The sequence below is a fragment of the Myxocyprinus asiaticus genome, chromosome 25, assembly GCF_019703515.2.
Source record: "Myxocyprinus asiaticus isolate MX2 ecotype Aquarium Trade chromosome 25, UBuf_Myxa_2, whole genome shotgun sequence".
Lineage (NCBI taxonomy): Eukaryota > Metazoa > Chordata > Actinopteri > Cypriniformes > Catostomidae > Myxocyprinus > Myxocyprinus asiaticus.
Genome location: NC_059368.1, coordinates 14,116,412 through 14,131,985, shown reverse-complemented (window position 1 = coordinate 14,131,985; position 15,574 = coordinate 14,116,412). Strand labels below are relative to the sequence as shown.

The 15,574-nt window shown below is 38.3% G+C and overlaps 1 protein-coding gene across 1 annotated transcript in view; it reads right to left on the bottom strand.

Annotated features, from left to right (window-relative positions):
• The window catches only part of LOC127416380 (hemicentin-1-like), a 150,268-nt gene extending 135,102 nt beyond the window's left edge, over window positions 1–15,166 (bottom strand). The window contains exon 1 of the mRNA XM_051655706.1: window positions 14,585–15,166. Within this exon, the coding sequence (XP_051511666.1) occupies window positions 14,585–14,834 (250 nt within the window). The 5' untranslated portion in view covers window positions 14,835–15,166. The remainder of the gene's footprint in view (window positions 1–14,584) is intronic.
• Window positions 15,167–15,574: the final 408 nt, after the last annotated feature.

Sequence of the window (15,574 nt, the reverse complement as noted above, 5' to 3'; positions counted from 1 at the left end):
AGGGGTAACCATCGACAACAGACTAAATTTCACAGACCACATCTCAATGACCGCAAGATTATGTAGATTTACACTCTACAATATCAGGAAGATAAGACCCTTCCTCTCTGAACATGCAACACAACTGCTTGTCCAGTCACTTGTCATAACTAGACTGGACTACTGTAACACTCTCATTGCAGGCCTCTCTGCATGTGCAATTAGACCCTTGCAAATGATCCAGAATGCAGCAGCACGTCTGGTCTTTAATGAACCAAAGAGAGCGCATGTTACACCACTCCTTGTCTCTCTCTCCACTGGCTGCCGGTTGATGCACGTATCAAATTCAAGGCTCTGATGCTGGCATACAGAACAGTTACTGGGTCTGCTCCAGCATACCTAAAATCATTTATGCAGAGCTACACGCCCACTAGAAGCCTGCGGTCGGCTAAGGAACGTTGCCTTGTTGTACCAACACAAAGAGGCACCAAAACACTTTCTCGGACTTTCAGCTTCATCATACCACGATGGTGGAATGACCTTCCCAACTCCATCCATGAAGCTGACTCACTCTCTGTCTTCAATAAACGACTAAAAACACATATTTTCCATAAACACCTAACCAGTCATTAATAAAAAATGAATGACACTTTCTTGGATGACTTCTAACTTGGAAACTTGTGCGAAAATCTTCAACTCCCATTTCGTCGAGATGTAGGTGTGTGTGACTTCACGTAAACATTTCGGCACCCAGGGCAGGGAGGTTTTCAGTCAGTGACACACATTCACTTTTATTAAATAACATCCATTAACGAGTCAAAGTTCTTACATTAAATGATAATAAAACGTGTTTAGCAAACGTTTTGCAGAGACAGGTGTTCAAAACACGGTTAATTACACTCCCTTTTGATTATTGTAACGATAGCATTGCAGCATCGTATATCAGTTTGGTTGCTATGAGACGTCTCTGACAATCAATATACCCCTCAAAATTACAATGTAATCAATCTCAAAATTAAAAATAAGCTCCCTCTTTGACACGTTTGTGTTTAGTTGTCAGGTAATTGTCACTGAATTTCGAATTAAGTGAGAAGTCACATCATGTATGATCACCATCGATCATCATTTTCATGATCGATCATTGCTGCTACGTCCGAGTACCCTAGTACTCATGCCCATACCTAGTCTAAAGATCATGTAAAATCCAAGATAGTGAAACCTTTGCAAAAGACCTTCTTACAAAGTGTTTGTTAATGATAAAGAGCAGAAGTCTGGTATTGCTGACCTTATCAGAAGTCCGACTCAGGATATGCCCAGGGGTCTAAAGCCAGTCTGTTTCCAATTTAAGACAGCATGATTGGCTTGGTCAGCCTTGGCTATATGTCATTGCATTAGAGAAGCTCAGAATGTTCAGTAGGAGTCCTCTGCAGAAGGGTCCTGCATTTGACTGACACTATCAGATGGCTGGTGGTGTAACAGCACCCCATAAAACTGTCAAAATGGGGCAAGGTGTTTCCCTAAGTATGTGATTGCAGCTGCCACAAGCACCACAAAGAAAATTATTTTCTGAAAATAATCAAAACTAAAGAGCATACAACACTTACAAAGCACATAGAGTAATGATCACTCCTTTCTGAGGATACACAAATAAATAGTTTTTAATAAATATCAAATAATTCTTATGAAAGTCCCACATGTAGCCAACTGCATTCCAAACTGACCATGCTGAAAGATGAAGTCAGGCATCTGCATGTAATTAATGCTTTGTAGACCAAAAACATACTTACAATCAGCCATCATGCAGCTATAATGGGGGATAATAGGGAGGGAATGCAGGATGATTTGAACACATTATTAAAGTCAGCACCCTCCACCCACGCAGAAAGCTCAGACATCATCCCACACAACTTTGACAAGATTTCTGAAATAATCCAATTTATGACTTAGGAAGACAAATCCTGTTGTTGTACCAGAAATATGTAGGGTTCATGAGCTATGTTAGTATGCGTTCTTTATTGGATGTAGCTAAATACAGCTGGAATGCAGCTGAGAGCCATTAGTGTCCCTACAGCACACTTCACCACTTTAAAATTCCGGCTTTCATAAAGTGGTGAAATTTTTTTTTATCTTCAGTTCTTTGGATCTTTCACCCTTTAACATCTAGATGGATGTTAGGAATGTTTTCCAGGTTTAATACAAGTTAAGCTCAATCGACAGCATCTGTGGCATAATGTTGACTACCACAAAAAAAAAATCAATAAATCAATAACTTTGGCTCTTACCTTATTTATAAAACAACAAAAATTGCAGTTACATTATAGCGAGGCACTTTCAATGGTAATGAAAGGGGTCCATAAATGCTAAAATACACACCATTTCAAAACTATAGCACAACATGTAAACATTATAGATGTTAAAGGAATAGATCATCCAAAAATGTTCTCATCATTTACTCACCCTTATGCCATGTGTATGACTTTCTTTCATCTTCTGAACTCAAAAGGAAGATTTTTAGATACATTTCTCAGCTGTTTTGGTCCATACAATGCATGTGAATGGGTGCCAACATTTTACAAGCTCCAAAAATCACATAAGTCAGCATAAAAGTAATCCTTAAGACTCCAGTGGTAAAATCAATGTATTCAGAAGCAATATGATAGGTGTGGGTGAGAAACAGATCAATATTTACAGGTAAGTCCTTTTTTTTACCATAAATTCTCCTCCCTGCTCAGTCAATCTCTAATTTAAGGGTGCTTCTCATTTCCAAAATGGGCATCCTCGTGTCCTTGCTCCTCCGTCCTTCAGCCCGTGACCCGGAAAACCGTTCAAAGTCAGCCATGATGAAGGACGTATCGATCCTCTACACGCACCTCGAGGAGGCGAGGATCGAGGAAGGAGGAAGCTTCCCAAGGATGCTTGAGCGAGGAAACACCAGAGGATCCTATGCGAAAGACTTCTGTGTCGAAGCACCTAACGCACGCATAATTTCTCCTCCCCCTTCACATCTGAATGTAACGAATGAGGCTGGTATTCATTCAGCCGACCGCCAGAGGGAGCCCTCTCCCGAATACTAACATTGAACCGTTTCTTCTATGGTGACTTCCTGTTTACACTATATAAATAGCCATGCCTTTCCAATGTGACTTTGCGAAGTATTGCCAGTTTCACTGCCTTACCAAGCGTTTTTCCCATTGCCAATTTCATTGCCTTCTTGTATGACCATTGTGCCTGCTTTATTGGATTACTAATTTTTGGATTACTGTTTTGCTCTGTTTGCCTCATTGGACTGATTACTTAATAATGACTAATTTGCCTGCTTCAACGATTACGTCTCTGCCCTGTGTTTTGGATTTGTTTGCTGTGTGTAATAAACTTCCTAAATATGGATTCTACCTTCGCCTCCAAGTCGAGTCCCTCAGAGAATACTTCGCCACCAATGAATCCAGCAGAAGTTTCTCAGCTCCAGACTGCATTCGCGTGACAGCGAGGAGCAGACCCGCGAGAAAACCTCCGCTAAAGCGTACAGCAAACCGGAAGGCAACCACACTCCCGACATGCGGGCAGAGACGAGCAACCAATCAGATACACGAGACAGGACCAACTAGGCAGAGAGAGTGAGGTAAGTTACTTCACACCAAACACACTTCTACACTAAACACATTAATTTCAATCCAGCAACAAACATGACACACGAAGGGATTTAAAAAGCAGGAACAAACAAGGGACAGGTGCCGTTCGCCAGCTGAACGTTGCATGATCAGCGTTCCCATGGAAACAATCAGGGTTCCCATGGAAATGCTGATTCTGCATGCCAGCGGCACCTGAAACACATGAGGGAGAAAAAGTCAACACAGTTAGAACAAAACAAACAGAACATGGAGCATGAGTGTCCGGATCCCGACACAAACCAAAACCGAACCATACAGGAAGTCCTATACTGCTCCAGACACCATGCTCCAGACATGAAACAAGACCGACCGAAGAGCGCACGGAGGTAACTCACAACCGGACCAGTGTGCTCACACAAAGAACGTACACGAAACACAAGACATGGGATGATGATGTCACAGTCCCATCAGACAAAACCCCAACCTGACAGAGTGACAGGACCGTGACATTACCAAAGAGCGCACGGCGGTAACTCACACCCGGACCCGTGCGCTCAACACAAAGACAGGACACGAAACACAAGACAGAACATGGGGCGATGATGTCATGGTCCCGTCAGAAAAAACCCAACCTGACGAGGTGACAGGGCCATAACATTAATACTGAATTACTTTACACAGATACGAGTAATAAGCAATTTTCTCACTAAAATCATGTTAATATATAATGTTTAAATCTTGAGGATATACTTTTGAAACATTGTTTTAGTATTCATGGACATGGACTGAGGGGCAAATTTAGAATGTCATAGGTGGAGAGAATGTCTCTGTGGAGGTATCTGTCTGGAGAGAATATGTATAGAAGAAGATTATTATTTTTTTATAACTATACACACTAAATAAGCCTAGAGTATAAAATTTCTGTGAAAGAGAGCTGCTGGCGTAATTGTGAAGATCATAAGGCCCATTATATCAATATTTTATACTTATTCCCCATATTAATAATATATTTTAATACAGAAATTAAACAGATAAGCATTATATGTAATCATTAGATTAAAGTGGGCCGTGACAACCTTATTCTTGGTATACTACATCCATTACTAAGAAATAAATTATAAAAAAACACTTTCATTTTTTGTATATTTTAGTAATATTTTTAGTAAATAGAATAGTGGCCTTAAAGGAAATTACAAAGACAAATCAGAGTCCCCACAAATGCAAGGATGGAGTGGAGAGATATAATGTCAAGGATGAATACAAGGACGGAGTATAAGGATATATATTAGATGGGGTGATCAATTACATATAAGATTAAGAACCTAAAATTTGAACACAGATGGGAACTGCTTAAAGAAGTAATTATATAAAACTAAATGATGATTATTCTTTTGCTTTGACTTTTCTGATTCATTTGTTCAATGGAAATATAATTAGCAATTATACTGCCCTACAAAGGCAAAATGGTAAATTAAAATCTTAGACTGTTCTGTCCTGTGACAGATGAGTTTGGCTTATATGCTGAGATTCAGTAAAAAAAATGTTGTGAAAATGCAGTAGCTACAAAATCCAAATCAAAACAATTCAAGCCATTTTCTCAGTTCCAGTGTTGGTGTAGTTACTGAGTTTGGCCAAAACCCTACACAAGTTGCCTTTGGCTTGCTCACTGGGGTTATAAATACAATTATTATTTAATTACTTATTTTTAAACACAATTCACAATCTTATTTTATCAAACTACACAATGATGACTCTAAGATATTACAGATATTACAGTTTCATTTTCTGTTAATGCATGATCTTCTGTAAAGCTGCTTTGAAATGAGGTGTGTTGTAAAAGGCGCTATACAAATAAAAATGACTTGACTTGACCTGTAGTGTAGTTAATGGTATTGTTATTTTAACTTCTGAAACTATACATACAGTAAATAAATATAAATAAATGATGGATGGATGGACGGACGGACAGACGGACAGATAGCACCAAAAGTTATTTTCATGGCAAAACAGAGTAATTTAAAGTGCAATGACAAACAATAAACAACAAACTATCACAGGACTGTAAAAATTTGTAAATAAAAGAGATGTAAGATGCATCTTTCAGCAACACCAAACATACTACAGGGAGAAACAGAAGCACATGTCCTCCAAAACACTGTTTCCAGCCATGGTCACGAACGGAACCATCTGGCCTTAACTAATCAGGATAAATAGCACCCCAAAATGCCCGTTTGGGGTAGCTAGCTAATATTAGCTGGGATGGTGTATTAGAATTGAGGTTCAGTATTCGCTTGCTCCCGCAATGTATTCTGAGGAGCTGAGTTGAAGAGAGATATTTGATGAGCGGTAACGGGGGAACGGGCATGTTTGTCTTGGGAAGGGGAAGTCTGTGGTGGTATTTTAACAGCAGCTACATCAATATTACTGCAAGAAGCACCACCAGGCTTTTTTCAAGGCACGAAAAAAAAAAAATTGCACAAAATTATCTCTTATTAACATTTTCACTTGCGTGACTGTCTCTGACTCTCTGGTTTGCAGCAGAGTGAAGCTGCATCTTGAGTGTAGAACATGTTGCTTTGGCCAATGACAAAAACAAAAAAATTCTAAAAATTTCTAGTGCAATTTTGTGATTGGTTACGGAGGTCTACAGCCCACCCTCAAAGATTGCAACACACAGCCCACCCTCAGATTGCTTTTAACAAATGCACAAATCGTAAAAAATTTATTTTTTTAATTAATACCCTGTGTACCTAATGTTTGATTGGTTGAGAAAGACTCACATCTGGGTGGGCTCAGTCCACCCCTGCCCATCTATTCATCCAGCTGTGCTCATGGGGACAGCTTGTTAATTTGCATCATAGTAGTTTGTCACCAAATGGTTAATTTTTTTTTTTTTTTTGTTACTAACAAGTGATATTGTCAAACTAGCAGAAAAACTGTATCAAACACTATTACAGAGTAATATGAAAGAAGACCAAAGAAAATGGAAGCAGAAGCGATAGTTCTATCAGGAAGACTTGTAGTAAGCATCACATCATTCATTCAATTTAGGCATCTCATCCAATCATAATCCAGCCTATACTTCATAACTCCGCACAGCTGTCCTTCATTGCTTTGTTATGCTGCCATTGTTTTCACCCTCCACTGTTAAGGTCCCATCCTGATGTAAGGGGTAAGCCCTCTCCCCTGCCGTCATTGTCTTCCAGCATGATCTGACGGTTCGAGCGATAATCTGAGCTCTGAACCGTAGGACGGGGCTTAAGGAAACTATTCTCTCACTTTATTCATATTCATTTTTTATTCTCCTGATCTTTTTGGAAGAAAGATATCATCTTTATATCTTATTATATTCACTCAAAACTTAAAGGACATAGAATGCCTAAACAAGTAAACCCTACACAAGTCGGCAAGGCACACATAGCATCTGACAGAAATGTAGTCCCTCTCTTGACAGTTCCATAACTTATTTATATAGAAGCTTTATAGTGACAGAGAGGGTTAGAGATGGTTAGAGCTGAGCCTTCAGGGCACATCTGACTGTATAAAACCCTCCTCTGTGTCTTTTTACTCAAAATTTGACTCAACGTCCAATTTATGGCAGAGTTAAAAGAAGTGATAGGAGGTACTTTAGGTAAGTGGACAGATCAACTTTTCACACAGTTTTCTTTGATTATGCATTAACGTATAAAAAAGAAAAGTTAGGATCTGGATCACATTCAAAACAGTTAATCCTTTAAATCCCTAAAATTCGTCTTACTTGAGTAATGCCTCATAAATCAAAGCAGCTCATCTTAGGTACTCAATATGCAAAGGCATCTACAACCACATAACATATGGCTTCCATTACCCTTAAAATACAATCATTTAGAAACCAGAAACATCAGTTGTATTTCAGAACCTGGGCCTATAGAGCTTCTATGAGGTCACTGTGAGCATGTTGGCCAGTGCTTATACATGATGTAAAGTGTACAAACTTCTTCAGCAATGGCAACTGTTGCTTTGATGTCAAGTATATTTGCCTCAATGTGTCAAATGCCGTATAGACAAAGTCCTAAACCATCAACCAAATTATCGACCACACACATGCTACACTCACTCAAAACCACTAACCAAGAGAGGGATCTGTCTAACCATCCATTTTCTCAGACTTCTCTCATGCACACACCACAAAACTTTCAACAAGGTGGACAATGGACTAAAGATAAAGCCTGAACTGAGGGTCTGAAGGTCTCCATCGCTTGGACTTCTTAAAGCCAGAGATCAGGCCAGAGATCATAACACACACATACACACACACACACACACACAGCAGATGCTGACATGCCAACTGGGAGCTGAGTGGCATTTTTTCAGCCATTCAGGAAATGTTTCAGCAGTAAGACAGCGACTCACCCAGGAGAAAAACAGGGAGACAGAAAGTGATGAAGAGAGATGTGAATAGACCGATTAAGAAAGTAATGCAAATCAGGGGTCATGAGTTGGGAGAAATAAAAAAATTGAAATGAAAGCTAAACAAATCCTTGAAAAGGAGACAAAATTATCAAGAATATCTCTTGCTAATCCTGATCTTTCTGAATGTTTTTCTAAGAAAATTAGATATGTAAAAACAAGAATGTCTCATTTTTACTACCTTAAGTGAAATTTTTTTTAAAAAAAGCACTCCAGCTGTCTAGTGAAACCTACTCATTGTGTCTCAAATGCAGTAAAAGTTAGCTCTTAAGATAAAAGAGAGGAAGTGTGGAACATGTCATGTGCAGCATGTTTCATTTCAAACAAAAATGTACACATTTCACATGCATTTTTCATGCTTGCTCGAAAAAAGTTTCATTTTGAATAGACAAGTATGGACTCAAATCATCAAACATAGTAGAAACAGACCAAATGCAAATCATGTCATCCTTTTTTTTTTTTTTAAACTAAGAGGAAGAAGTTGTCAAGGCCAACACAAGTCCTACTGTTCAGAAGCGCAATCAGCTGCCAAATGTGTGGTCACAATCTAGATGGAATCCCAACAACTGCAGTAAATTGCTCATGATATTTATAGTTTCCAATAGAACTTGTATTGAATCTGTGAAGAGCCCTGCTAGAAAAATAAATAGTTGGCTCTGCTCAACCCCAAGGTCCTGGGTTCGATTCCCAGGGAACACAAAACTGTATACCTGCATTATAAGTGGCTTTGGATAAAAATGTCTGCTAAATGCATAAATGTAAATATGAATGTTATATATAATATGTATAAAAGAGGAGCTCTTTGCTAACCTATAAAATAGAATTTCATGAGTCTCCTTATAAATTTAAGATGGTTTGAATAGCTGAGAATCAACGGTACACTTGTTGCTTTACAGTAACTACTGGGTACAGAAGCACTTTTAAAAATGGTTTCTTGTGTAATAACTGAGGCACTAGAATCAGCACACACACTGTTCTTAAATTAGAGAGTGTTATCTTATTCTCTCCTTATTATTAAAGAGATGAGGCAGGAGAATTACACCATACTCTGAAACCCTATTTAACCCACCCTACCCAATGCCACAAATTCCTCCCTAATGGCATCATTACGGACGGTGTTCACGCCAATACCCTTGTAATCTAGGGTTATTCTAAGATGAATGTAGACTCTAAGAGTTAGCACCTAAAGAGTCAAAGAGATGTTTAGTTGTGGAATGAGCTTTGAAAATGTTTAGCGTTAAAAGCATCTAAGCTCCAAGGTGTTCCTCCTACCCAATTTTGAAAGCTTTAGTAACATGTTTAACTATAGGGAGCAGATGTGGCCAGATAGATGATAGCAGATAGATGAAAACCTAAGATGACAAACTTAAGAAAAGAATGCTCATTAAGAATGTTGAGGTTATTACAGCTCCAAAGGCATCAACTGGTGTTAAGCATGTCAGTCCGATGTTCATTCACAAAGCTGGCTGTCAGCTATACACTATTTGAAATCATAACTGGATGTAGAGTTGAAGGATCGCTTGTGTGTGTGTGTGTGTGTGTGTGTGTGTGTGTGTGTGTGTGTGTGTGTGTTTGTAGGTTTAGGTGGTTTACAAGGAAATTTTTTTAGGTTACAAACTGGTAATTACAAGGGTATTATGCTATAAATGTGGTTTATGAGGACATTTCAAGTGTCCCCATAATTCAGATCGCTTAAAAAAAAACATACTAAATGATGTTTTTTTGAAAATGTAAAAATGCAGAAAGTTTTTTGTGAGGGTTAGGTTTAGGGGATAGAATCTATAGTTATATCGTACAGTATAAAAATCATTATGTCAATGGAGAGTCTTCATAAGGATAGCCGCACCAACGTGTGTGTGTGTGTGTCTGTGTGTGTGCATGAAAGAGAAGACAGAGAGTCAAAGCTGCAACTTGGCCTCATAGAATCATGTAACTATACCTACAGTTTCGAAAAAAATATTTTTTTCACGTGGCTTGTTGTACATCACGGCAGTTTGCTGGTGAATTGAAAACTAGAGGCGTTACAACAAAGACTTTTATTCCCTTTCACACAAATTACAAGTAACATGACAGATTATCTGTTCATAAACACTTACCTTTCACCCTCTTACTCTTAATGCTATCTTATGACATCAAAACACTTTTACTATAGCACATGACTTGTAAGGTGATCAATTTTAATGTTTGCATTACACAACCAACTACATTTAAAAGCTTGTTCCAATGCAATCAAATTGGTAGCTCAACTGATAGAGCGTTGCACTTGCGATACTAAGGTGTCATAGAAGTACCAAAACTGCCGAAAGTTTCAAAGAAGTACCACAAAATTATGTGGTTGCTTCAGCAATTGTGTTTTTTATATTACATTTCCTTTTTATGTCACTGTCGGTTAAGTTTAGGTTTAATGTTTAGGGTATTGAGGTAGGTTTTATGTACAGTATGTAGGGATAGTTCACCCAAAAATGAAAATTCTCTCATCATTTATTCACCCTCATGCCATCCCAGGTGTGTATGACTTTGTTTCTTCAGCAGAACACAAACGAAGATTTTTTGAAGAATATCTCAGCTCTGTTGGTCCATACAATACAAGTGAATGGTGATCAGCACTTTAAAGCTCCAAAAAGCACAGACAGTCATAGTAAAAGTAATCCATACAACTCCAGTGGTTAAATTAATGTCTTCTAAAGCGATACAATCACTTTGGGTGAGAAACAGATAAATATTTTAGTCCTTTTCACTATAATTGTCTTCTTCTGGTCGCCCTCCAATGCGCGTTCATGAGAGGACCGAGTTCACGCAGTCTCTCATGTGACATAAGCGAGTTGGCATGCTCAAATGAAAGCAAACCATTGAAGCTTGTGAACTGTATTTTCTTGTCAACAAATTGAGCTGCACTTCCGGTGCTTCATGTCAGTTCTCGTGTGAACATGCCAACGTGCTTACGTCAAGCGAGAGAGAGACCATAAGTAAACAATTATAATGAAAAGGACTTAAACATTGATCTGTTTCTCACCTAAAGTGATTGTATCACTTTAGAAGACATTAACCACTGGAGTGTCTGAGCTTTTTGAAGCTTTAAGGTGCTGATCACCATCCACATGCATTGTATGGAGCTACGGAACTGAGATATTCTTCTAAAAATCTTAATTTAGGTTCAGCAGAAGAAAGAAAGTCATACACATCTGGGATGGCATGAGAGTAAATGATGAAAGAATTTTCATTTTTGGGTGAACTATTCCTTTAACAAATCATCTGTTTTTCATCTCACATTTGCTTTTTATGATGTTATCAGTTAGGTTCAGGGTTTAGGGTAGGGAAGTAGGTTTTGTTGATTTACAACTCAACAGAGCATTTACCTTCAAATCCTCCTCTTTTTGGGAGACATTTTAACATGCCTTTAGTGCCACAAAGTGGACATTTCACCCCAGAACTGCTGCGATACATGTAGGAACCACATAATATCATTTAGCAAAAATATCACCAGTCATATAATTTTCATGAGATCAGGCTTCAGAGCTCACACCAAAATAAGTACACTTTTTTCATCCACAAGAGAAAGACAAAAGCGCTTGGTCTATTTGCTTTGGAAATTAAAGCTATCATTAACTTCCAAAACAAAATAAAGCCCCTTCTCTCCACCACAGTGAGCGATATTCATAACCACCCAGCCACCATCAGGATCTTCAGGTACCTGGGAAATTCAGCCAGTCCCCTGGAATAATGGTCCAATAAGAATCCCATTTGATCATTCTGCAAATTGTCCGTTATAAAATTAATATAATTTTTCACTGCCAGTCCTGACAGTTTTAGGATCACAGGTAAGAACAGAATAAATATTCTTGGTGTGACTACATGTGACAATATGAAAAAATATTTAGTCTCTGATGTGAGACTCGCCATCTCCATAAAGCCTGCCCAGAATCCAGTACTTGCTTCTATACTTTTTCATTTTTAAGCTTGACAGCATGTGGTCACTATTAACTGTTGTTGTGTGGAATAGAGCTGCATAAAGATCATTAAAAATTGTATTTTGGTGTTTTTTAAAAAAATTAACAGCCTACAGGTTTGGAATGAAATAATGTGTGAACTACCGGTATTTCTTCAACCTATGAATCTATGGTATTTAAAGACATATACTGCAAGTGTTACAATGACAAATTAACATGCTAAATGTGCAGTGGCTTACCAGAGACAGATGTCAGTATCCCCACTCAGTATTAAGTCCCTGACAATCATATGTAAGCACAAAATCACACACATGCATGTACATACATAAACACAAAGATATAAACACATGTAAGTTCAGGAACTGGATTACAGGGAGTAACATTTACTGGCATCTGTCTGTGTGCATTTATATACATGTATGTGTATGTGGGAAGCACATCATTGGACTCTCACGAAAGCAGTAGCACAGAGAGCCTGTGGCCACACACTTATCAATGAGCCAGTTGCTCTTTAAAAGCTCTCTGGACATCTGAAACTCATTGAAGTCTCCTCTAGCTATTAACCCTTCTTTAGTGCCCAAAGAACTTTCTATTACCTTTTCCAGGTCAAAGCCAGACAGTTACCAGGGGATTAATCCTTTTACTCTATAAGCATGTTTTTTCACCCATACCTTAATTAAAGATATTCTTGCAAGAACTGACAAACTCATCAAATTCTCCAATTAGAGCTCTCCTTCCTCAGCATTTGTCTTGGTTGGATAGGTAAACAAACAAACAAATGGACCCAAACTTCTGACTAAAACATAGAAGACTAAACAAGGCATTCTTCTGCATGTTAAAAAAAAATGAAATAAATTGGTGGGTATGCATACCTTAATTCACAACTGAAGCTGCAGAAGCCATATGTGGCAAATGACTAAAATGAATTAAAACTAATGCCTATACATAGATCCCTAAATGTCAACAAATTGAGCTCCATCCAGTTCCTCCTGTCCTGGGAGTAATGTTGTTTTTTTGATTTGTGTAATAAAACGAATGGACACTTTCCAGAAAGCTCCTTGCAGATTGACAATTTCTTGACAAACAAGCTGTTCATGTTATGTGTTGTCTAAATAATGTGTATTCCACTTGTTTGGCAGCATCTCCCCATCTGTGAGGCTTTGTAAAACGATCTGCAATAATGCAAACAAATAGGCAACAGCCTGATTTCAGTACATGATTGCACACATCTGGAATACTGATTTACCGTTTTTGCAAAGGAAGAGGCATACTCTCTCGCTCTCAGTCTCTCTCTCTCACTTTCAAAGAGTCTTCTTTTGTGTTGCAAATCTTTCGGTTTAGTTACAGTGGACAGCGCATTCTGAAGCAATAACCAGATACAGCGTGCATCTTGAAAGAAATTCCACAGCGCCCCAAGGAGTGGATGGAAAATGTATTTGGCACGCTGTGTTTGGACACTCTAGGTCAGATTCAGGTTGGGAATGAAGAAGGGGGAGGCTTTACATCTCTTGAAACAATACTTTCTTTTGAGACTCTCTTGCTCATTCTTTGTAGGCTTGTGGAGATTCTAGATACATCGTTTTTTGTCCTTACTGCCATATTTACAACAAGTTGTTGCTTGCTCTTCACGTTTACACTTTAAATGTCATTTCTCACCTCATACTCCACAAGTTTTCATTGGGCTTTGTTAAGATTAAAAAGGCTGAGTAAACTTGTACTCGTATTTGCACCAACTAATTACAGAGTCAAACACATACATCTTCTCTTTTCACATGATAGAGACTCCTTCATGTTCAGCTCTCAAAAAATAAAAAAATAAAGTTTGGAGATGAGAGTGCCACTGACCAAAGAGTCTGTTTTTGATCAATCATTTAGGGACTTCTGAACGTGTGGGCTTCCTTTAGACAAAAGAGTCCAGTATGTGTGTATATGTTTCTAACTTAATGATTTTTAACTCACACTTATCTACTTTGAAAATACCTGATTATTAGAGCTATTAGAGTAACATTATCCTCCTATACAGTCACACAATGGTGCTTGGAAAAAAGACTGCAGGAGCAGGCAGTCAAATGCTTGCTTCCAAGGTTGTTCCACCTGAATAGAGGGAATGATAATGACAGTGAACTCACCACACAGAACATCTGGGAGCTACAAACAATGCTTTGATACCGCCCGTAGGTGCGAGGCGCTTCAGCATTAATAACAAGCAGCTCTCAGCAAACTACCAGATTTGTCGTGTTTTTGGCAACAAGAATTTAGATTAGCTGCATTCATTCATCAGGTCTGTTCAGCATCAGTGTTGCTATGTAATTCACAAGAACGCAGATAGGAGGAGTGTTCTTGTGAAAACTAAGCACAAAGTTTCTATTCTACTGTAAAAACTAGTCAGAAGTATTCAAACATGCAAAACAGAAACAGGCATTTTACTCAAATTCTACAAGGATACTGAGTGAAGTGAAATTCAGTTCTGTAAGAACATAAATGTGAATAAACATAAAGGCTGATACAGAGTAATTTAATTAATTCTCATTTTAAGTACGATATGGAATAACAGAAATTAATAAGACATACTGAAAAGTCATGTTTATGGTTATTTTGTACCTGGGTCATGAAAGGGAACCAGGGCAAAGTTGTGCAGTGGTCTCTTGGGTCTGCTGAGCGAAGTCTCCAAAATCTTCGACGCTCCTTCAATCACTTGCACCAAATCATCGTACATGGAGCCGGTGACATCAAAAACAAACGCCAAGGTCGACGCTCCCTCTGGGATGTTTTCTTTTGTGTCCTGGGCTGCTGACAAAACGACAAAGACTAATACCTGACCAAGCAAAAACGGCAAAAGTCTCAAGTCCATCTTGAGGTCTCCCAGTTCAGAGGAACCTCTGTTCCTCAGCAAAACAGCTGGAAAAAAAAAAAAAAAAAAAGAAAAAGATATACAAAATTTAGCGACTAACTGAAGGGAATTGGCAAGACATGGTTTCGAAACAGACACTAATGTAAAAAGTAAAGTCTTTCAACAGACAAAAAAGGGGAGAAAACCGTTGTTTGTGCGAGGATGCTTGCGAGTTGTTTAAGCCTGCGCGCGTGACCCCTCTCTCGCTCGCGTCCTCCTCCTCTGAAGTTTCTCAGCAAACTGTCGCCTTTCTAACTGCTGATCTTCTAAATTCGTTTCACCAGGCGCGAGACAACAAGCACCTCAGGCGAATTCGCTGTATTAAACCGTTGCGCTCTGATTGGTCTGAAGCTCTTTTTGGGGTTGAGGGTGTCCTGTGCATTGTGACAGACCTATGAGTTGGATAATAGGAAACATGAAACCTTATCCAATAAAAAATAAAAAATAAAAAAAATAAAAAAAAAAGGATATTAAAAATAGGCTACTGTTAAAACTGTATTTACACCCAACGCAACACCGTTTAAATTAAGAACATTGTTATAATACTTTTGAGACAGCAAGATGCTTTTTTGTGTAACAACTAAAGATTGTTTATTCAAAATGATCACTTAAAAAAAAAAAAAAAAAAAAAATCCTCTTATTTCTTGTTTCTGTCAGATTTAGTATTTCATAACATCTGAAGTAACCTATTCTATTAACAA